At 38.0% G+C, this 25,143-nt stretch overlaps 1 protein-coding gene and 1 pseudogene across 7 annotated transcripts in view; one reads left to right on the plus strand and one right to left on the minus strand.

Moving 5' to 3' along the window:
* ATG4C (autophagy related 4C cysteine peptidase) overlaps positions 1-25,143 on the minus strand; it is a 137,375-nt gene that overhangs the window by 97,899 nt on the left and 14,333 nt on the right. For 5 of the 7 annotated variants that reach the window (XR_013159443.1, XM_077120752.1, XM_077120748.1 and 2 more), the window contains exons 2-3: positions 19,785-19,908; positions 1,730-1,872 (exon numbers count right to left, since the gene is read on the minus strand). Coding sequence is in view for 5 of the 7 variants with exons in the window: in XM_077120752.1 (XP_076976867.1) it covers positions 1,730-1,805 (76 nt within the window). In the remaining 2 variants the exon portion in view is untranslated. The remainder of the gene's footprint in view (positions 1-1,729; positions 1,873-19,784; positions 19,909-25,143) is intronic. The other 2 variants (XM_077120750.1, XM_077120753.1) reach the window with 2 other exon arrangements.
* Positions 22,991-24,359, plus strand: LOC143650214 (protein transport protein Sec61 subunit alpha pseudogene; annotated as a pseudogene).

The raw sequence follows: 25,143 nt of genomic DNA on the forward strand, positions 1-25,143 counted from the left end.
GGCAAAATAAGCCAGAAACAAAAGAACAACATAATGGTATAGTCTCCTTTAGAAAATGCTTACAAGAAAACAGGGGCCTAGACTGCAAGCTTTTAGAGCAGACACATTTAGTCCAGAGTGGTAATTATTATTTCTGGATTTTGAGAGGCTGTTTTATATATATATATATATAACCTGATATTTACAGAGAAGAATGAAGCCAATCAGGATGGGGTTAAAGTAATTCAGAACACAGGGGTAAGGAAGACAATGTCTATATTTTAGAATCACACATACACTTTGAGACCAAAGAAAGAAAGGTTTATTTGATCTGGAATGGAAATTTTCTGTTGCACATACTCTAACTCAACCTATCTGTAAAGCTCATTTGAACAACTGAAACAGAGAGAGTCCAGAATAAGAAAGAGGTCCTTCAATCCTCTATGGCCTAATGTAATGCCTGGATACATCCTAGAGTATATTAAACAGATAATCAAAAAGTATTGGCAAAGTCCCTTGAGGGATATGAGAAAATATATGAACTATTAAACTTTACCATCAGGAAATCCCCTGATACTGTGTCAAACTTTAGGGACACCCAAAGCAATGGTCATGCCCTTGATCTTGAGGCTTACTCTTGTGAGGCTTATGTAGGTAGCGGAGAAGCTTAGCCAATCTATAAGTATGCCTAAGAGTTACTTCTGGAGAACCTCTGTTGTTGCTCAGATGTGGCCTCACTCTCGCTATGCCCAATGCTGCAAGTGAAATTATTGCTCTTTCCGCTACGTGGGAAATGACATCTAGGGGTGAAAGTCTCCCTGGCAACATGGGAGATGACTCCAGGGACAAATCCGGCCCTAGCACCATGGGATCAGCAATTCCATCCTGGCCAAAAGGAGGAAAAGAAGTATAACTAATAAAGTATCAGTGGCAAAGAGAGTTCAAATAATAGTTGAGAAGCTACTCTGGAGGTTGCTCTTACGCAAGCTTCAGTTAGACCTGAACCTGCCAAACCTCAACCAAGACCATTTCACTCAATCCTAAAGAACACCTAGGGCAATATATCAGATTCCTCAAGGGTTCCATGCACTAGTGTAACTTTCCAGAAACCTACAACATCCAGATGGGTCCCTGGACCAGATAAGTCTTGAAACCTAGTGGGCCCAGCCTCTCCAGAACATCAGATAGTTCCATCTCTTTATCCCATATTAATGAAAGACCCTTCCAACATGAAAAAGTTAGAATGACCATAGCCCAAACACCCCTAAAGAGAGAGACAGAAAGATCAAAGGTGATGGTGGAGTTATACAGAGAAAATGAGATTTAACAAATGAATATGATTGCTGAATCTTAAAGTGACATCTCTTGTAGTCTCCAATATCTTAGAGCAGCTAGAGGTAAAAGCCTAAAATTGTGGACTTGTAACCCATGTCAAACTCTGAAATATGTTCTATAACTAATTGTGGTGCTGTGCTTTGAAATTTATTGCTTTTTTGTACATACATTATTTTCACAAAAAAAAGTCGATTGTGGGGATAAAAAATATTTAAGACTTCTAGACTCCTATATTCTAGAGCAGTTAAAAGGAAAAAATCTAAGAGGATCGTATGGTAACCCATGACAAACTCTGGGATCTGTCCTGTAACGACTTGTTGAAGAGTGCTTTGAAAAGTATTGCTTTTTTTCATTTCTCTGCTTTGTAAAATATGTTATACTATACAACAAAAAAGTTAAAAAAAATGATACTTACTATATTTCATGTTGTTCCAAGCAGATACAAATTTAGTTTTTATCTTGTCAACTTCATCTGTTCCCGTTGCTTCCATATTCAAATTCTAAAAAGAAGCCATTACTTGATTGCATTCTTCTGTAGAATTTAATCTTTCGAACTGACTTAAAGAAAAAAAAAATTTAAGTAATGAGTATATATGTTATCATACCTGCTAAAGTTAACCTAAAAGAGTAACTACAATTTGGGATGGAAAAGAACCGACTTCTAATTTTACAAAACAGAATAAAATATGTTCTATAAATATTTTAATTGCAAAAACATTTAAAACCAAATATTCAACAATAAAATTATCACACAAAACCAAACAATAATATCTCCAATAGTTCACAATTGAATAAATCAATTTAGAAACACAGCTCAGCTTTAGCACTTGTAAGAATACCTAAGATTTTATTTTATTTGTAATTAGACAAGGCTGTATCTTCAGAATGGAGACTTTCACTTATATTGATTAAATCACTATTACACATAAATCTAATTGCTTTTTTTTAATTAAGGCATTTACTCCTTTGTTGCAATACTGTAGCATTAAAAAAATAGAATGGCTTAAATTTGCAATAAAAATGTTTTCTCATTTTAAAATAAGAATACATGTAACATAAGTATTTATTTTATATCTGACTTAAAAGAAAATTGAGATGTGTGTGTGTATATATATTCCTGGAAGAGGAATGAATTAACTTAAAATGTCTGTGCTTATTTGCAATAATTCACAGTCAATTCATTTTCGAGAAAAACATGCTGCATAAAACACTACCCTTTTAGGATTATAAATATCTACGCAAAAAATTTTCAATATAAGCATTTATAACATATATTAAAAACTACTAATTGTATATCATAGTCTAAGGCACAAGAAAGCCTGAACTACTGAAAAATAACTGGAAAAACCTAAATAAATAAATATATATACAAATAATGTATCACAAGATGAGGCTATAGGATTAGACAGGACTAGAGGATACAAGACCTTGTAGACCACGCTAATAATTTTGTTCTTTATCCTAAGAGTAACTGGATTCAAATAGGAATATCATAATTAAATTTTCAGGACTTATTTTTTCATTCTTTGTTTTACTCTAAAAACAGCATGGGAAATAGATTAAAAAGGTACAAGAGTACAAGGTGAGAGTTTACTATTGTACACGTCTTGGAAAGAGATGATAATAAGCTTGGACCAAAGCAATGGAAATGGAGAGGGATAGACATATGAGGAAAAGTGTAAAAAATTCATTATCTTAAAATGGTGATGAAATGGATGAGGGGGACAAGGAAAAGGGAAGTGTCAAAGATATATTCAGACTTCTGATTATGAAACTAAATAGATGGTACCAATCATTAAAATAAGGAACATTAGGAAAGGCAAGTTAGAGGGTGAAGATAATGGGTTTGGTTTGAAATATTCTAAGTTTGAGATGCCTCTAAAAGTACAAATAGAGAATCATTTATTTGTTTAATCATACAACAAATCACTAGCAGGCCCTATTCTAGGCAATGCAGATACAGCATAAAGCAAAGGCAGTGAAATACTTGCTTTAATGATGCTTACATTCTAGATATATTCTAGAGAGGTCTGTAGCCCAAGAAAGTCTGGATTTGAGATATTAATCTGAGAACTGCTGGTGTGTAAATGAAAATTAAGCTATCAGCATGGTCCTCAAGAATAAGGACTTTGCTTTGTTTGTATTTATACTGCCAGCACTTGGCGCTGTGCCAGATACTTTAGGCTAAGCATTCAAGGCCTTTCATGAGATGATCCTTGTTCATTTACTCAGCTTCCTCTCAAATATCCACTCACTCACATACAGCATATGCTGAAGACATTTAAATATTAAAGCCTGCAGAACTTGACATGCCTCCATTCCTTTGCATGTACTGTTCTCTCTAACTTACCCTCAATTTTTGACAATCTTATTCCCAAGAGACCTTAAGTCCCAGTTTACGTTTCACCTCTTCTTTAAGACTGGTAATATTGCTATGACTACCCTCTCCCCAAGACTCAAATTAAGACAGGTGTGTTTCCTCTTGGCTCTTATAGGATCCTACATCTTCCTCTATCATAGCACTCAACACACTGTACTGTAATTACTTGTATCTTACTAGACTCCTAGGTTAGACTGTAAACTTTTTGAGTATCCTTAAATTCTGCCTGGTAGAGTTGGTTCTCAAAAAATATTTATTAAATAGATCAATTAAGTGATAAATTAATGCAATATAGGTATATTACTAGCATTACTCTCAAGAGCTAAAATTAGAATATTTTAATTGACAATTGGAATACAGAAAAGAAAAAGTTTCCTCAAGAAAATTACATTCATAATTTAACAATGTCTGGAAAAGTCAAAAGAAGCAGGGTTTATAAAATGTGTGACTTTTACACAGTACATCATCCATTAAAAACGATTCCTAAGAGTTTGTGAAAATGCATAAACACTACACAGAATCCAAAATTTTATGTATCATGTGACATTGGCTTGGTGGAGAGGTGGGAAGAAAGAATTAGAAAGAAATACGCCAAAATATTAACAATTGGATCTCTGGATACAAGAGTGTGTGTGGTGGGCGGGCCACAGTGGCTCAGCAGGCAAGAATGCTTGCCTGCCATGCCAGAGGACCCGGGTTCGATTCCCAGTGCCTGCCCATGTGAAAAAAAAAAAAAAGAGTGTGTGTGGTTACTTGTATATCACTATTCTCTACATTAGCCAATCTCATACAAGGAAAACATTTTTAAGAATTTTTTTTTTTTTTTACACAGGAATCATGAACCAAATCTGGGTCTCTGGCATGGTAGGCAAGAACTCTGCCACTGAGCCACCATTGCCATGAAGAATTTTTTAACATTTTAAGAAACTATTTTAAGAATTTCAAAAGTTTCTTTTTGGGGAATGCAGGTCAAGATGGTGGCTTAGTGAGGTGTGGGATTTAGTTGGTCCTCCAGAGCAGCTAGTAAATAGCCAGAACAGTACAGAACAACTGCTGGGGCCAGGTCAGTGACTGGACACACAGCATACAACCGTCTGGACAAGTTGGGCCAGCTGCGAGCCAATCCAGAACTGTGAGTACCCCAAGCTGCTGCAGTAGCACTCCCCCCCCAAGGCTATTTCCCAGCGGGGAAAGGAAAGAGACTTTACTAGCAGTAGGGGCTGAGTGCAACCAAGCTCCAATTGTGGATTAATTAACATATTCTGACCACTAAAAATAGGCCCCTGTCTCAGCTGAAACTCCAGTAAAAGCTGAGGTTGCTGGTTTTTGCCCTGCTGCAGAGGGACAGGGCTGATGGAAAGAAAAGAAAGAAAAAAGAAAAAACAGGTTTTTTGGATCAGACAGCACATAATACTTGAAAGAGTCTGGACCCTGAAGGAAAAGAGGGGGCACATAGGACCTGGAAATACACAAAGCAACATAACAACTTCAGCTTTTGATAGGCAAACCCAAGGAACGGAGTCCTGCTCTGAAAAGGATTTTTCTTTTCTTTTTTGTAGCTGTGTTTCTACTGCTTGACTGCTCTTTGGTTACAGCTGCAGGACTTCTCAGGCTCCAACTGCCTCAGGCATTGGCAGAATTAAGCTTGTTTGAGTGTGTGTCTGGAGGTTGTGCCTTCCCCAGGAGAGGGGTGGAGCCCGTCTCAGGTGGATCATCCCTCAAGGAATTCAGACCCGAAGGTCTAGAAAAGTGAAGCAATTAAAGCCAGCCTACAACCTCTCCTCTGCCTCAACTATGGCCCAGCAGGGAGAGTCTGCTGGGGTTAAAGGTACCACATCACATTATGCTGGTGGGACCCACAGGCAAACAAGCACCACATACTGGGCAGGATAGGAAAAACAAAGAGTCCAGAGGCTTCATAGGAAAGTCTTTCAACCTGCTGGGTCTCTCCCTCAGGGAAAACTGATGCAGGTGAATCTTCCCTCCTGAGAGGAGGCCAGTTTGGTTTGGGGAAATCTGGCTGGGGTCTATAAAACCTAAATAGACCCTCCTAAGGGGAAAAAAAAAGATACCATACAGGCAGAGCAAGAAACAAGAAAACAAGAACTGAAAAATTCTCCTGTTAAACAAAACCTAAGCTAGAGGTCTAGAATAAGCTGAACTGAATGTCAAAGAACAGATAGACAACAAAGTCATCCAACAAAAAAATTCTAGGTAAAAAAAGTGAAAACAATCTCCAGAATAAACTAATTAAGGTAATTACATGCCTAGACGTGAGCAAAAAATAACAAATCATACTAGGAAAATTGAAGATATGGTCCAGTCAAAGAACAAATGAACAATTCAAATGAAATACAGGAGTTGAAACAATTAATTCAGAATGTTCAAACAGACATGGAAAACCTCATCAAAAATCAAATCAATGAATTGAGGGAGGATATAAAGAAGGCAAGGAAAAAACAAAAAGAAGAAATGGAAAGTCTGAAAAAACAAATCGCAGAACGTATGGGAATAAAAGGCACAGTAGAAGAGATGAAAAAAATAATGGAAACCTACAATGTCAGATTTCAAAAGGCAGATGATAGGATTACTGAACTGAAAGAAAAGATATCTGAAATCCGACAAGCAAAAGAAAATATAGGGAAAACAATGGAAAATATGAGCAGGGACTCAGGGAATTGAATGACAATATGAAGCGCACGAATATACGTGTTGTGGGTGTCCCAGAAGGAGAAGAGAAGGGAAAAGAAGGAGAAAAATGAATGGAGGAAATTATTACTGAAAATTTCCCAAGTCCTATAAAAGACTTAAAATTACAGATCCAAGAAGTGCAGCGTACCTCAAACAGAATAGATCCAAACAGATGTACTCCAAGACACTTACTAATCAGAATGTCAGATATCAAAGAAAAAGAGAGAATCTTGAAAGCAGTTAGAAAAAAAGCAATCCATCACATACAAGAGAAGCCCAATGAGACTATATGTAGATTTCTTAGCAGAAACCATGAAGGCAATTAGACAGTGGGATGATATATTTAAGTTACTAAAAGAGAAAAACTGCCAACCAAGAATTCTATATCCAGCAAAATTGTCCTTCAAAAATGAGGGGGAAATTAAAACATTTTCAGACAAAAAATCACTGAGAGAATTTGTGACCATGAGACTACCTCAGCAAGAAAGACTAAAGGGAGCACTAGAGATAGATAGGAAAAGACAAGAGAGAGACACGTGGAGAAGAGTGTAGAAATGAAGACTATCAGTAAATGTAAAAAGAAGAAAAATTAGATATGATGTATAAAATCCAAAAAGCATAATGGTAAAAAAAAGTATTGTTCTTACAATAATAAAACAAAATGTTAATGGATTAAGCTCCCCAATCAAAAGACATAGACTAGCAGAATGGATTAAAAAACAGGACTTATCTATACGCTGTCTACAAGAGACACATCTTAGACCCAAGGATAAACATAGGTTGAAAGTGAAATGTTGGGAAAAGATATTTTATGCAAACAGCAATCAGAAAAGAGCAGGAATAGCTATACTAATATCCAACAAATTAGACTTCAAATATAAAACAATTAAAAGAGATTAAGAAGGACATTATGTATTAATAAAAGGAAAAATTCAACAAAAAGACATAACAATCATAAATATTTGTGCACAGAGCTGAAGTGCTCAAAATACATGAGGCAAACAGTGAAAGCACTAAAAAGAGAAATAGACACATCTACCATAATACCTGGAGACTTCAATTCCTCACTCTCATCAATGGACAGAACATCTAGACAGAGGATCAATAAAGAAACAGAGAATTTGAATAATACTATAAATGAGCTAGACTTAACAGACATTTATAGAACATTATACCCCACAACAATAGGATACACCATTTTCTCAAGTGCTCCTGGATCATTCTCAAGAATAGACCATATGCTGGGTCACAAAGCAAGTTTCAATAAATTTAAAAAGACTGAAATCATATAAAACACTTTCTCAGATCATAAAGGAATGAAGTTGGAAATCAATAATAGGCAGAGTGCCAGAAAATTCACAAACAGATGGCGGCTTAAGAACACACTCTTAAATAACCAGTGACAAGAGAAATCAGTAAATATCTCAAGACAAATGAAAATGAAAACACAGCATATCAAAATTTATGGAATGCAACAAGGGCAGTGCTAAGAGAGAAATTTATTGCCCCAAATGCCTATATCAAAAAAGAAGAAAGAGCAAAAATCGAGGAATTAACTGTCCACTTGAAGAACTAGAGGAAGAACAGCAAATTAACCCCAAAGCAACCAAAAGGAAAGAAATAACAAGATTAGAGCAGAAATAAATGAAACTGAGAACATGAAAACAATTGAGAAAATCAACAAAACCAGAAGTTGATTCTATGAGAAAATCAATAAGACTGATGGACCCTTAGCGAGGTTGACAAAAAGAAGAGAAGATGCAAATAAAATCAGAAATGGAAGAGGAGACATAACCATTGGCCCTGGGGTAATAAAGGAGGTAATAAGAGGATATTATGCACAACTTGATGATAAACTAGACAACATACATGAAATGGACAACTTCCTAGAAATGCATGAACAACCAACATTGACTCGAGAAGAAATAGACAACCTCAACAAACGAATCACAAGTAAAGAAATTGAATCAGTTATTAAGAAGCTCCCAAAAAAGAAAAGTCCAGGACCAGATGGCCTCACATGTGAATTCTACCAAACATTCAAGAAAGAATTAGTACTAATCCTGCTCAAACTCTTCAAAAAAAATCGAAGAGGAGGGAAGGCTACCTAACTCTTTCTATGAAGCCAATGTCACTCTCATACCAAAGCCAGAAAAAGATATTACAAGAAAAGAAAATTACAGACCAATCTCTCTAATGAATATAGATGCAAAAATCCTCAACAAAATCTTGCAAATTGAATCCAGAAGCACATTAAAAGAATTAAACACCATGACCATGTAGGATTCATCCCAGGTATGCAAGGATGGTTCAACATAAGAAAATCAATTAATGTAATACACCATTATCAACAAATCAAAGCAGAAAAAACACATGATCATCTCAATTGATGCAGTAAAGGCATTTGACAAAATTCAACATCCTTTCTTGTTGAAAACACTTCAAAGGATAGGAATTGACAGGAACTTCCTCAACATGATAAAGGGAATATATGAAAAACCCACAACTAACATCACCCTCAATGGGGAAAAACTGAAAACTTTCCCCCTGAAATCAGGAGGAAGACAAGGATGTCCACTATCACCATTGTTACTCAACAATGTGTTGGAAGTTCTAGCCAGAGCAATTGGACAAGAAAAAGAAACACAAGGCATCAAAATTGGAAAGGAAGAAGTAAAACTCTCACTGTTTGCAGATGAGATGATACTATATGTCAAGTTCCATTTAAAATTGCAACCAAAAGAATAAAATATTTAGGAATAAATTTAACTAAAAGACAAAAGACCTATACAAAGAAAACTACAAGAAATTGCTAAAAGAAATCACAGAAGAACTAAATAAATGGAAGGGCATACCATGTTCATGGATTGGAAGACTCCATATAGTTAAGATGTCAATTCTACCTAAATTGATTTATAGATTCAATGCAATACCAATTAAAATCGCTTACTTTTCAGAAACAGTAAAACCAATAACCAAATTTATCTGGAAGGGCAGGGTGCCCCAAATAGCTAAAAATATCCTGAGAAAGAAAAAAGTCAGAGGTCTTAAGGCATATTACAAAGCAAAAGTGGTCAAAACAGCACAGTACTAGCATAAAGATAGACACACTGACCAATGGAATTGAATACAGTGTTCAGATACAGACCCTCTCAACTATGAACAATTGATTGTTGTTAAGCAGTCAAGCCAACTCACCTGGGACGAAACAATCTCCTCAATAAATGGTGCCTAGAGAACTGGATATCCACATGCAAAAGAATGAAAGAGTATCCATATCTCACACCTTATACAAAAATTAATTCAAAATGGATCAAAGACCTAAACATAGATCTAAGACCATAAGACTTTTAGAAGAAAATGTAGGGAAATATCTTATAAATCTTATAACAGGAGGCAGTTTCCTAGCCCTTACACCCAGAGCACAAACACTGAAGAAAAAGATAAATAAATGGGAACCCCTCAAAATTAAACATTTTTGTGCATCAAAGAACTTTGTCAGCAAGTAAAAAGACAGCCTACACAATGGGAGACAATATTTGGAAACTATGAATCAGATAAAGGTCTAGTAACCAGAATTTATAAAGAGATTGTTCAACTCAACAACAAAAAGGCAGCCAATCCAATTACAAAATGGGCTAAAGACATAAACAGACATTTCTCAGAAGAAGAAACACATATGGTTAAAAGGCACATAAAAAGACACTCAACTTTACTGGCTATTAGGGGAATGCAAATCAAAACCACAAAGAGATATCATCTCATACCCACCAGAATGGCCATTATCAATAAAACAGAAAATGACAAGTGCTGGAGAGGATGTGGAAAAAGAGGCACACTTATCCACTGTTGGTGGAAATGTCAAATAGTACAACTGCTGTGGAAGGCAGTTTGGCAGTTCCTCAGAAAGCTAAATACAGAATTGCCATATGATCCAGCAATACCATTGCTAGGTATCTACTCAGAGGGCATGAGGGCAAGGACACAAACAGACATTTGCACACCAATGTTTACAGCAGAATTCTTCACAATTGCAAAGAGATGGAAACAGCCCAAATATCCATCAACAGACTAGTAGCTAAACAAGCTGTTGTATATACATATGATGGAATATTATGCAGCTATAAGACAGAATAAAGTTATGAAGTATGTAACAACATGGATAAAACTTAAGGACATTATACTGAGTGAGATAAGCCAAAAACAAAAGGACAGATACTGTATGTTCTCACTGATATAAACTAATATAGTGAATGAACTTGGTGAATTTCAGTTAAGAACAGAGACCATGAGGAGATAGAAATAATGTAGATATTGGGTAATTGTAGCTGAAGGGATACAGATTGTGCCACAGAACTGATTGTAAAAATTCAGAAATGGATAGCACAATACTACCTAACTGTAATACAATAATGTTAGAATACTGAATGAAGTTGAATGTAGAAATGATAAAAGGGAGGAGGCCTGGGGACACAAATGAAATCAGAAGGAAAGATAGATGATAAAGACTGAGATGGTATAATCTAGGAATGCCTAGAGTGTATAATGATAGTGACTAAATGTGCAAATTTAAAAATGTTTTGGCATGGGGAAGAACAAAGGAATGTCAATAATGCAGGGTGCTGAAAATAGATGGTAATTCATATTTTAAAACTTTATGTGTGCTTTCTTTCTCCGCCGGACCGCCGCGCGGCGCACGCGCCCCGCAGCAGCCGAGCCGCCCGACCTCCCTACCCCCTCTCTTTCTCCGCCGGACCGCCGCGCGGCGCACGCGCCCCGCAGCAGCCGAGCCGCCCGACCTCCCTACCCCCTCTCTTTCTCCGCCGGACCGCCGCGCGGCGCACGCGCCCCGCAGCAGCCGAGCCGCCCGACCTCCCTACCCCCTCTCTTTCTCCGCCGGACCGCCGCGCGGCGCACGCGCCCCGCAGCAGCTGAGCCGCCCGACCTCCCTACCCCCTCTCTTTCTCCGCCGGACCGCCGCGCGGCGCACGCGCCCCGCAGCAGCCGAGCCGCCCGACCTCCCTACCCCCTCTCTTTCTCCGCCGGACCGCCGCGCGGCGCACGCGCCCCGCAGCAGCCGAGCCGCCCGACCTCCCTACCCCCTCTCTTTCTCCGCCGGACCGCCGCGCGGCGCACGCGCCCCGCAGCAGCCGAGCCGCCCGACCTCCCTACCCCCTCTCTTTCTCCGCCGGACCGCCGCGCGGCGCACGCGCCCCGCAGCAGCCGAGCCGCCCGACCTCCCTACCCCCCTCCTCCCCCTCCTGCTCCGGCTGCTCTCCAACCAACACGGTGCCCTCTTCCCCTGCCTTCACCGTGCTCCTCCGCCACCAGCCTCGACAGCCTTGCCGCCCTCACCTTTCCTCCTCCAGAACAACTACTGGGGGAGTGGAGATAATACAGAGCAGCTCCCGGAGCCACGAGGGAGATCAAAGGGACAGCGTACCCCATCCTGGAACGGCCGACTATCTGGGAGAACCAGCTCCGGTGAGATCACCAAGGGGCACGGGCTTTCCTGGGTGGGACAGCAAGCGACCGGAGTCCCTCCCTTCCACCTTCCCAGGCCAGCTGGTAGAATTGGACAGGCGGTCCCCTTAGGCCGCGGCGGCTGGTGCCCCCACCACACGAGGCCCCCCGGAACAACTGAGATAGTTGGGTCGGAAATCCCCAGACTGCGGAGAACAGTGACCGGGGGATCCCTTCCAAACACGTGACTCCCCCGTCAGCTGGGAGCAGTGCACTCTCCCGGGCTGCGACAGCTGGTGCCCTCCCGCCACGCTTGGTGCCCCGGGCCGACTAGCTAATTTGGCCGGACAATCTCCTGTGCTGCGACAGCCGGCGACCCTCCCCGCGTTTGGAACCCCGGGCCGGCTGGCATTCTTCCAAGACGCTTCGGTTGCCGAACCTCCCCTACGGCGAGAGTTTTCCAGAGTTGAGGGACCCACAGCAACTTTCGCTGGTGGAACCCACAGACAGGCGTGTGCCACGTGCGCCACCTACTGGGCAGGATAGGAAGAACAGAACCCAGAGACTGCGCAGAAAAATCTTTCAACCTGTGGGGTCGAACACCCGGGGAAATCTGACTAAATGCCCAGACGCCAGCAGAAGATAACGGATCACGCTCAGAAAATTGAACATATGGCCCAGTCAAACGAAGAAACCAATAGTTCAAATGAGATACAGGAGCTGAAACAACTAATGCTGAATATACGAACAGAAATGGAAAACCTCTTCAAAAATGAAATCGATAAATTGAGGGAGGACATGAAGAAGACATGGGCTGAACATAAAGAAGAAATAGAAAAACTGAAAAAACAAATCACAGAACTTATGGAAGTGAAAGATAAAGTAGAAAAGATGGAAAAAACAATGGATACCTACAATGACAGATTTAAAGAAACAGAAGATAGAATTAGTGATTTGGAGGATGAAACATCTGAACTCCAAAAAGAAACAGAAACTATCCGGAAAAGAATGGAAAAATTTGAACAAGGTATCAGGGAACTCAAGGACAATGTGAACCGTACAAATATACGTGTAGTGGGTATCCCAGAAGGAGAAGAGAAGGGAAAAGGAGGAGAAAAACTAATGGAAGAAATTATCACTGAAAATTTCCCAACTCTTATGAAAGACCCAAAATTACAGATCCAAGAAGTGCAGCGCACCCCAAAGAGATTAGACACAAATAGGCGTTCCCCAAGACACTTACTAGTTAGAATGTCAGAGGTCAAAGAGAAAGAGAGGATCTTGAAGGCAGCGAGAGAAAAACAATCCGTCACATACAAGGGAAACCCAATAAGACTATGTGTAGATTTCTCAGCAGAAACCATGGAAGCTAGAAGACAGTGGGATGATATATTTAAGTTACTAAAAGAGAAAAACTGCCAGCCAAGACTCCTATATCCAGCAAAATTGTCCTTCAAAAATGAGGGAGAATTTAAAACATTCTCAGACAAAAAGTCACTAAGAGAATTTGTGACCAAGAGACCAGCTCTGCAAGAAATACTAAAGGAAGCACTAGAGTCAGATACAAAAAGACAGAAGAGAGAGTCATGGAGAAAAGTGTAGAAAGAAGGAAAGACAGATATGATATATATAATACAAAAGGCAAAATGGTAGAGGAAAATATTATCCAAACAGTAATAACTCTAAACGTCAATGGACTGAATTCCCCAATTAAAAGACATAGACTGGCAGAATGGATTAAAAAACAGGATCCTTCTATATGCTGTCTACAGGAAACACATCTTAGACCCAAAGATAAATATAGGTTGAAAGTGAAAGGTTGGGAAAAGATATTTCATGCAAACAACAACCAGAAAAGAGCAGGAGTGGCTATACTAATATCCAACAAATTAGACTTCAAATGTAAAACAGTTAAAAGAGACAAAGAAGGACACTATATACTAATAAAAGGAACAATTAAACAAGAAGACATAACAATCATAAATATTTACGCACCGAACCAGAATGCCCCAAAATACGTGAGGAATACACTGCAAACACTGAAAAGGGAAATAGACACATATACCATAATAGTTGGAGACTTCAATTCACCACTCTCATCAATGGACAGAACATCTACACAGAGGATCAATAAAGAAATAGAGAACCTGAATATTACTATAAATGAACTTGACTTAACAGACATTTATAGGACATTACATCCCACAACAGCAGGATACACCTTTTTTTCAAGTGCTCATGGATCATTCTCAAAGATAGACCATATGCTGGGTCATAAAGCAAGTCTTAACAAATTTAAAAAGATTGAAATCATACACAACACTTTCTCGGATCATAAAGGAATGAAGTTGGAAATCAATAATAGGCGGAGTGCCAGAAAATTCATAAATACGTGGAGGCTCAACAACACACTCTTAAACAACAAGTGGGTCAAAGAAGAAATTGCAAGAGAAATTAGTAAATACCTAGAGGCAAATGAAAATGAAGACACAACATATCAAAACTTATGGGACGCAGCAAAGGCAGTGCTAAGAGGGAAATTTATTGCCCTAAATGCCTTTATCAGAAAAGAAGAAAAGGCAAAAATGCAGGAATTAACTGTCCACTTGGAAGAACTGGAGAAAGAACAGCAAACTAATCCCAAAGCAAGCAAAAGGAAAGAAATAACAAAGATTAGAGCAGAAATAAATGAAATTGAAAACATGAAAACAATAGAGAAAATCAATAAGACCAGAAGTTGGTTCTATGAGAAAATCAACAAGATTGATGGGCCCTTAGCAAGATTGACAAAAAGAAGAAGAGAGAGGATGCAAATAAATAAGATTAGAAATGAAAGAGGAGACATAACTACTGACCTCACAGAAATAAAGGAGGTAATAACAGGATACTATGAACAACTTTACGCTAATAAATACAACAATTTAGAAGAAATGGACAGGTTCCTGGAAAGACAGGAACAACCAACTTTGACTCAAGAAGAAATAGACGACCTCAACAAACCAATCACAAGTAAAGAGATTGAATTAGTTATTCAAAACCTCCCTAAAAAGAAAAGTCCAGGATCAGACGGCTTCACAGGTGAATTCTATCAAACATTCCAGAAAGAATTAGTACCTACTCTCCTCAAACTCTTCAACATAATCGAAGTGGAGGGAAAACTACCTAATTCATTCTATGAAGCCAACATCACCCTCATACCAAAACCAGGCAAAGATATTACAAAAAAAGAAAACTACAGACCAATCTCTCTAATGAATACAGATGCAAAAATCCTCAATAAAATTCTAGCAAATCGTATCCAACAACACATTAAAAGAATTATACATCATGACCAAGTAGGATTCATCCCAGGTATGCAAGGATGGTTCAACATAAGAAAATCAATTAATGTAATACACCATATCAACAAATCAAAGCAGAAAAATCACATGATCATCTCAATTGATGCAGAGAAGGCATTTGACAAGATTCAACATCCTTTCCTGCTGAAAACACTTCAAAAGATAGGAATACAAGGGAACTTCCTTAAAATGATAGAGGGAATATATGAAAAACCCACAGCTAATATCATCCTCAATGGGGAAAAATTGAAAACTTTCCCCCTAAGATCAGGAACAAGACAAGGATGTCCACTATCACCACTATTATTCAACATTGTGTTGGAAGTTCTAGCCAGAGCAATTAGGCAAGAAAAAGAAATACAAGGCATCAAAATTGGAAAGGAAGAAGTAAAACTATCACTGTTTGCAGACGATATGATACTATATGTAGAAAACCCAGAAAAATCCACAACAAAATTACTAGAGCTAATAAATGAGTACAGCAAAGTAGCAGGCTACAAGATCAACATTCAAAAATCTGTAGCTTTTCTATACACTAGTAATGAACAAACTGAGGTAGAAATCAAGAAACGAATCCCATTTACAATCGCAACTAAAAGAATAAAATACCTAGGAATAAATTTAACCAAAGAGACAAAAAACCTATATAAAGAAAACTACAAAAAACTGTTAAAAGAAATCACAGAAGACCTAAATAGATGGAAGGGCGTACCGTGTTCATGGATTGGAAGACTAAATATAGTTAAGATGTCAATCCTACCTAAATTGATTTACAGATTCAATGCAATACCAATCAAAATCCCAACAACATATTTTTCAGAAATAGAAAAACCAATAAGCAAATTTATCTGGAAGGGCAGGGTACCCCGAATTGCTAAAAACATCTTGAGGAAAAAAAACGAAGCTGGAGGTCTCACGCTGCCTGACTTTAAGGCATATTATGAAGCCACAGTGGTCAAAACAGCATGGTATTGGCATAAAGATAGATATATCGACCAATGGAATCGAATAGAGTGCTCAGATATAGACCCTCTCATCTATGGACATTTGATCTTTGATAAGGCAGTCAAGCCAACTCACCTGGGACAGAACAGTCTCTTCAATAAATGGTGCCTAGAGAACTGGATATCCATATGCAAAAGAATGAAAGAAGACCCATCTCTCACACCCTATACAAAAGTTAACTCAAAATGGATCAAAGATCTAAACATTAGGTCTAAGACCATAAAACAGTTAGAGGAAAATGTTGGGAGATATCTTATGGATCTTACAACTGGAGGTGGTTTTATGGACCTTAAACCTAAAGCAAGAACACTGAAGAAGGAAATAAATGAATGGGAGCTTCTCAAAATTAAACACTTTTGTGCATCAGAGAACTTCATCAAGAAAGTAGAAAGACAGCCTACACAATGGGAGACAATATTTGGAAATGACATATCAGATAAGGGTCTAGTATCCAGAATTTATAAAGAGATTGTTCATCTCAACAACAAAAAGACAGCCAACCCAATTACAAAATGGGAAAAAGACTTAAACAGACACCTACCAGAAGAAGAAATACGGATGGCCAAGAGGCACATGAAGAGATGCTCAATGTCCCTGGCCATTAGAGAAATGCAAATCAAAACCACAATGAGATATCATCTCACACCCACCAGAATGGCCATTATCAACAAAACAGAAAATGACAAGTGCTGGAGAGGATGCGGAGAAAGAGGCACACTTATTCACTGTTGGTGGGAATGTCAAAGGGTGCAACCACTGTGGAAGGCAGTTTGGCGGTTCCTCAAAAAGCTGAATATAGAATTGCCATACGACCCAGCAATACCATTGCTAGGTATCTACTCAAAGGACTTAAGGGCAAAGACACAAACGGACATTTGCACACCAATGTTTATAGCAGCGTTATTTACAATTGCAAAGAGATGGAAACAGCCAAAATCTCCATCAACAGAAGAGTGGCTAAACAAACTGTGGTATATACATACGATGGAATATTATGCAGCTTTAAGACAAGATAAACTTGTGAACCATGTAATAACATGGATGGACCTAGAGAATATTATGCTGAGTGAATCCAGCCAAAAACTAAAGGACAAATACTGTATGGTCCCACTGTTGTGAACGGACATTCGAGAATAAACTTGAAATATGTCATTGGTAACAGAGTTCAGCAGGAGTTAGAAACAGGGTAAGACAATGGGTAATTGAAGCTGAAGGGATACAGATTGTGCAACAGGACTAGATACAAAAACTCAAAAATGGACAGCACAATAATACCTAATTGTAAAGTAATCATGTTAAAATACTGAATGAAGCTGCATCTGAGCTATAGGGTTTTTTTTTGTTTTTGTTTGCTTGTTGGTTTGTTTGTTGTTGTTGTTTTTTACTATTACTACTACTTTTATTTCTTTTCTTTATATTAACATTTTATATCTTTTTTTGTTGTGTTGCTAGTTCCTCTAAACTGATGCAAATGTACTAAGAAACAATGATCATGCATCTATGTGATGATGTTAAGAATTACTGAGTGCATATGTAGAATGGTATGATTTCTAAATGTTGTGTTAATTTCTTTTTTTTCTTTCCGTTAATAAAAAAAAAAAAAAAAAAAAAAAAACTTTATGTGTGACACTAAGGCAAAAAATGTTTATTTGATACAAAATGTATATTTTGACTAGTGCATTTCCTAATATAATTTATGTGGACAGCTTAATTGAACACCACAGTACTTTGGAATCTTGAGTAGGGCATGAGATTTAGTAGGTTTGTCCAGAGTGATGCTTTAATAAATCCCAGAAGGATTTGAACAGTGAATAAAAAAGTATTTGCAAAGTCCCCTTGAGAGAATGGCAAGAAAGGGGGAAAATTCAACTTCCCCATATGGAGAATTCCTGATATTCTCACAAACACTGGGGACAACCAAAGCAATAGGCCGAGCCCTCAATCTTGGGGTTTGTTCATATGAAACTTAATACCTCAAAGGATAGGCTAAGCCTACTTAAAATTAGGCCTTAAAGTCACCCCAGAAAACCTCTTTTGTTGCTCAGATGTGGCCTCTCTCAGCCAACATGACAAACAAACTCACTGCCCTCCCCCACTCTATGTGGGACATGACTCCCAGGGGTGTGGACCTTCCTGGCAACATGGGACAGAAATCTCAGAATGAGCTGGGAGTCAGCACCAAGGGATTGAGAAAACCTTCTCAACCAAAAAGGGGGAAGAGAGAAATGAGACAAAAGAAAGTGTCAATTTCCAAACACGAGAAGTTATCCTGTAGGTTATTCTTATGCATTAAATAGATATCACCTTGTTAGTCAAGGTGTAATGGAGAGGCTGGAGGGAAGTGCCTGAAAATGTAGAGCTGTGTTCCACTAGCCATGTTTCTTGAAGATGACTGTATAATGATATAGCTTTCGCAATGTGATTGTGTGATTCTGAAAACCATGTGTCTGATGCTCCCTTTATCTACCTTATGGACAGATGAGTAAAACATATGGGTTAAAAATAAATAAATAATAGGGGGAACAAATGTTAAATTTAGTAGATTGAAATGTGGTGATTGGTTAGGGGGTGGGGAAGGGGGTATAGTATGTATGAATTTTTTTTTTCTTTTTATTTCTTTTTCTGGATTGATGCAAATGTTCTAAGAAGTGATCATGGTGATGAATATACAACTATGTTATGGTATTGTGAGTTATTGATTACATACCAAGAATGGAATGATCATATGATAAGAATGTTCATGTTTGTATGTTGTTATGTTTAAAAAAAATTAAAAGAAACTACAAAAAAGAAAAAACAGATTGGTGGTTTTTTGGGATTGGGTGGCAGTGGGGGCAATGGGGAAGGATGACAATGGGACATGAGAAAACTTCTTGGGGTCACTACATGTTCATTATCTTGATTGTGGTGATGGTTTTAGGGATATATACATATGTCAGGATTCACCATCTTAAAACATGAGCAATTTATTGTATGTTATACCTCAATAAAGCTGGGGTATTGTTTTGTTTTGTTTTCAAGAAAGCTGGGGGATGAGCATTCTAGGCAGAGAGGAGAATACATAACAAGTCCCCTAAGGTCAAAAAAAGGAACCGAGAAATGGCCAAGGAGGATGAAAGTGTAGTGAGTGAGGGGAAGACTTAGGCTAGAGAGGAAAGAGACCCCACTCACAATTAATGAGACTTGAGAAACACCAGCTCCTTGGAAAACATTAATCTTTCCTGGCCCTGAAGTTGAGAGCAAATGAAGGCAAAGCAGCAGCTGAAGTCAGCATTAAGCTGCTCGGTTTCAAATGTCCCACCAAAGGTGTCTACATCAGCTGACTAAATCCCGGAGAATCTTGGGATATGTCATCTGAAAACAGTGTCCTGGTCATCCAGCTTAAAATGTGGTGGAATAAAATTCAAAGTTAAAAACCCAGGCACCATGTTTTCAAGAGGGGAGGAATGACGTTTAAACGTATGCAAATTTTTTTTTCATTTCCAGAAAAATAAAATAAAATAAAACCTTGAAAAAAAAAGTTTCTTTTTGGAAAACCACAAACCTTAAATCTTCTAAATTCAAAATTCTTTAAACAAGACCATACATACATGTATTTTCTTAAGTCAGAAAGAAAGTAGGTCACAGGGAACACTTTGGTTCAGACAGTTCCCAGCACCAGCCACCAGGTGACACTCTGCATAGTCCTCAGCAAGGGATGGACGCCGAGATGTCCTAAAAGTGGGTAGGGGAGAAATGAAGACAGTGTGCAATTAGATATTTTGCATGTGAAAAGTTTGTACCTTAGATAGTTACTCCTAAATAAATGATTAAGATGCTGTAGCAGATACAGAAATTAATGAGACAAATATCTTGACCTCAAGAAACTTAGAGCAGAATCAATTGTTGAACAACTCCTTTATGTTATTTTTAGTTGAAACTCCTGCCACTTAATCTACTCAGAGTAACTTTACCCCCAAACTTGAGACATTTCAAATGTTTTTGGAACACACCCTTGACTTTCTAAAATGCGTTTACTGTCATTATTATAGAGTAGATGAGAACACTAAAGTTATCATTAAGATCAAACTAAAGATGGGCTGTTGCTAACTTAATAATTCAGTATAGCTAATTTTCATATAACTAAAATTGAATTCCAATCTTCTATAAAGACTGAAACCCACTTATAACAAAAATTTAAACATCGGTTTCTAAAAATCTTAAGTTTAGAGCAACCAGAGAAGAGTTTTAAAAAATGATCCTGTAAACTATGTTGGAAAGTATTATAAAACTGAAAATTTTAAAAAAGAATAACCAAAAATTCCAAATGAGGTAGGAATTTGCCCTACTGCCTATTGAAACACATTATAAAACCACAGTGATTAAAGTTTAATACTATTTAAATGTATCTTTCTTACTGGCATCAGATGACACTAAATAAAACCTAACAGGGAGTACAGAAATAAACCACAGCATATTTGAAAATTTAGTATCTGATGTGAGAAATATTTCACATCAGTGGGAAAAGATGACTAGCCAGTTAAAAAAATAAAGCTCATTATCTCACACATTATGAATTCGAGACAAATCAAAGATTTAAACGCACACATACAAACACACCATATGCATACTGCAAGGAAACACAGATAAAAGTTCTTAACCAATCTTGGGGTGGAAAAGACTTTGTAAGCCTGATACAAAATCAGAAATCAAAGAGGAAAATATGATTACATAAAAATGAAAACTTTTCCAAGTGGAGAATTTTTGACATTCTCACAAGCAATGAGGACAACCAAAGCAACAGGTTGAGCCCCCACTCTCAGGGTTTGTTCATATGAAACTTAACCCCACAAAGGATAGGCTAAGCCTGCTTAAAATTGGGCCTAAGAGTCACCCCCACGAGAATTTCTTTTGTTGCTCAGATGTGGCCTCTCTCTCAACCAACATGACAAGCAAACTCACTGCCCTCCCCTTCTCTACATGAGACATGACTCCCAGGGGTGTGAACCTTCCTGGCAACCTGGGACAGAAATCCTAGAATGAGCTGGGAATCAGCACCAAGGGATTGAGAAAACCTTCTTGATCAAAAGGGAGAAGAGAGGAATGAGACAAAATAAAATGTCAGTGGCTGAGAGATTCCAGAGTCAAGAGGTCATCCTGGAGGTTATTCTTATGCATTAAACAGTATCACCTTTTTAGTTAAGGCGTTAACAGAGAGGCTAGAGGGAAGCGCCTGGAAATGTGGAGCTGTGTTCCAGTAGCCATGTTTCCTGAAGATGACTGTATAATTATATAGCTTTTGCAATGTGAATGTGTGATTGTGAAAACCCTGTGTCCGATGCTTTTCTTATCTACCTTATGGACAGATGAGTAAAACATATGGATTAAAAATAAATAAAAGGGGAAACAAATGTTAAAATAAATTTAGTAGATTGTAGTGACCAATGAAGGGGGAAGGGGTATGGTATGTGTGAAATCTTTTTCTGTTCTCTTTTTTTTCTTTTCTGAATTGATGCAAATGTTCTAAGAAATGATCATGAATATACAACTCTGTGATAAAAAAAGAATGTTTATTTTGTATGCTGATTGGTTTCATTAATAAAAATTTTTTAAAAATAAAATAAATGAAAACTTTTGTACAAGAAAAAGAGCATTAACAAGTTTGAGTTACAATTCATTAAACGGCAAAAAATCTTGGCACATATTAAGTAGACAAAGTGTTATTATCCCTAATATATGAAGAGCTCTTAAAAACCAGTAAGGAAGGAAAAAACCCAAATGGAAAAGGAGAGACAATTCAAAAGAGAAAATAAATGTTCAATGAATACATGAAAATATTTATAACCTTACTAAATGAAAGAAATGTATATTAAAGGGATTTCATCATTACAGGAAATGAAATTAGCAAGACTGAAGAAAAAATTTTACATAAATATTTACCAAATCTGACTGATCACCAAAATCACTTGAGGAAGTCTGACCATCAGAGACATAGGTGGGATTCAACAATCTGTATTTTTTTTCTTTATTAGAGAAATTGTGGTTTACAAAACAATCACACATAAAATGCAGGATTCCCATATACCACCCTGGTATTAACACCTTACATTAGTGTGGAATATTTGTTACAATTGATGAAAGCAAATTTTTACAATTGTACTATTAACCATAGTCCATGGTTTAACTTAGAGTTCACTGTGTAGTGTAGCTCCATGGATTTTTTTTTTAATTTTTTATTCTGTTACCATATATACAATCTAACTCTTCCCCTTTTGACTGCATTCAGATATATATTTCAGTATTGCTGATTACATTTACAATGTTATGCTACCATCACCACTATCCATTAAAAAATATTTCCATCGTCCTAAATATGATGAATGGGTAAACAAAATGTGGTTCATACAGACAATGGAGAATTAGTCATCCTTAAAAAAGGAACAATAAGGTACACAGGTGGTTCAGTGATAGAATGCTTGCCTGACATGTGGGAGACCTGGGTTCGATTTCCAGGTCATGCACCTCTCCCCCAAAAAAAGAATGAAGTTCTGATACATTCATGGACCTTCTAAGGACCTCTTCTGAGGTTCATGGATGAACCTTGAAGATATCATGTTGAGTGAAATAAGCCAGAAACAAAACTACAATTATTGTATGATCTCATGGATATAAAACAATTAAAACAAGCAATCTGTATTTTTAAAAGTTTCACTGGAGAGCAGGCTGGAATGCACAGGGAGGCAGCACCCAGATTCAAGAAGAGGGACCCCACAGAAGAAATGCCCAGGCTGCGGATTGCGGGGCCTCCCTGGTTGCTACTATGGGATTCAAACTTTTAGAAGTTATCAAACCTTTATGTGCAGCTTTACCAGAAATTCAGAAACCTGAAAGGAAAATCCAGTTTAGAGAGAAGATTCTATGGACTGCTACAACTCTCATCTTGTTACTATGTTTTCTGATAATACTTTCTGGAATCACATCATCAAATTCTGAAGATCCTTTTTACCAAATGAGTTACTCTTACATGCAACAGAGGAACTTCAATGGAATTGGCTATCTCCCCAACTGTAACATCTGGTTTGATTATGCAATTGTTAGCTAGAGCCAAAAGTATTAAAGTTGGAGATGCACCCAAAGATGGAGCTCTCTTCAATGGGGCCCAGAAGTTCTTTGGTACGATTATTACCACTGGGCCAGCCATTGTGCATGTCAAAATGGGAATATATGCCCTGCTGAAATGGGGACTGGCATCTGCATCCTCATTATATTCCAGCAGTTTGTTGCTGGTTTGATTTTGCCACTGTTATATGAGCCGCAGCTTGGGGTCTGATATTTCCCTCCTTACTGCCACCATCATCTGTGAAGCCACTGTCTGGAAGGCCTTTAGTCTCACTACCATTAACACTGGACAGAGGTACAGAGTTTGAGGGGGACGTCATCATCCTGTTTCATTTATTGGCCAGCAGGATAGACAAATTCCAAGCTTTAAGGGAGACTTCGTACCTCCAGAATTTACCCAATCTCATGAACCTCATTGTTACAGTTTTTTAGTTTGTTGTTAGATGTTTTCAGGGATTTCATGTGGACTTGCCCATTAATTAGGCTCAGTATTGAGGACAGTAAAGCAACTACCATCCATCAAGCTCTTCTATATCTCCAACATTCTCATTATTCTTCAGTCATCCTTAATGTCAAACCTCTATGTTATTTCCAAATGCTTTTCAATTTAGTGGCAACTTCTTAGTAAATTTACTAGGACAGTGAGTTAATGTCAGTGCGAAAAGAACTGCTCATTCTTAACCAGTTGGTGGTCTTTGTCATTATCTTTCTCCTCCTGAATCCACAGATACCATTTTTGAGGATCCTGTCCATGTAGTTATTTCTAACATCTACATGTTGGGGTCATGTGCATTATTTTTTAAGATATGGATAAAGCTATTTAATAGCATAAAGAACAGAAATGGTAACTAGGATGCACAGAGATGCCTTTATGGTTCATGAACTTAACAGGTATATCCCATAGCAGCTGTGTTTGGAGGTTTGTACATTGGTTGTTGGCTGACTTCCTGGAGACCACTGGATCTGGCACTGGAATGCTACTTGCAGTCACTATTATTTATCAGTATTTTGAAATATTTGTTAAGGGACAAGCTGAAGTTGTTGGGATGGGTGCTTTGTTTTACTAAATGTTCAAATACTTCTTTGTGTGTATATGTGAAAGGGAAATATTTTGACACATTGTTTTTCATCAAATGATGCTGGGCTCTCTTTTCTTCCCTCTCAGTTACTTGTTTCAAAGTATTGACTGCCTGTTTCTGAAATGGGCACAGAGTTAAGGCATAGCAACATCAATACCTGCTGGCTTAAAACTGAGGTTTATATCATTCATTCAATGATGTATGTGTTGAAAGATGTGATCAACATCTGGTGCTGCCTGGAATGTTGGAAACCAATGTATTTCTCTGCTGTTATGTCATGACAGTTAGATGAAGACATGGTTTAGTTTTGCCCACAACATATGAAACACTTGCTTAAAAATAAATGTAGCACAGGCAGTGCAACGGTGGCTCAGTAGCAGAGTTCTCGCCTGCCATGCCAGACACCCAAGTTCAATTCCCAAAGCCTGCCCATGCCAAAAATAAAAAAAATAAAATAAAATAAATGTAGCACAAATTGCTTCAGCCACTGTATTGCTTTCAACCCTCAAATGCATCAGGCTCTCTTGGCTCCAGACCTTTAAACAGTAACATTCCTCATGTAACATTCCTCTTTCCTCTCATACTCACCATCTGACTAATTTCTGTCTTTCAGGCCTCAGTTATGCATCACTGTTCTTCAAGAAATCATTTCCTAAAATCCCACATCTGAGGTAGGTAACCCTTTTATATGCTCTGGCTGCACTCTGTACTTGACCCTGCCTCACACATACTTTATTGTGATTGTTTATCTGCACACAGCAGACAGTCAATA

The sequence above is a fragment of the Tamandua tetradactyla genome, chromosome 11 (genome assembly GCF_023851605.1).
Source record: "Tamandua tetradactyla isolate mTamTet1 chromosome 11, mTamTet1.pri, whole genome shotgun sequence".
Lineage (NCBI taxonomy): Eukaryota > Metazoa > Chordata > Mammalia > Pilosa > Myrmecophagidae > Tamandua > Tamandua tetradactyla.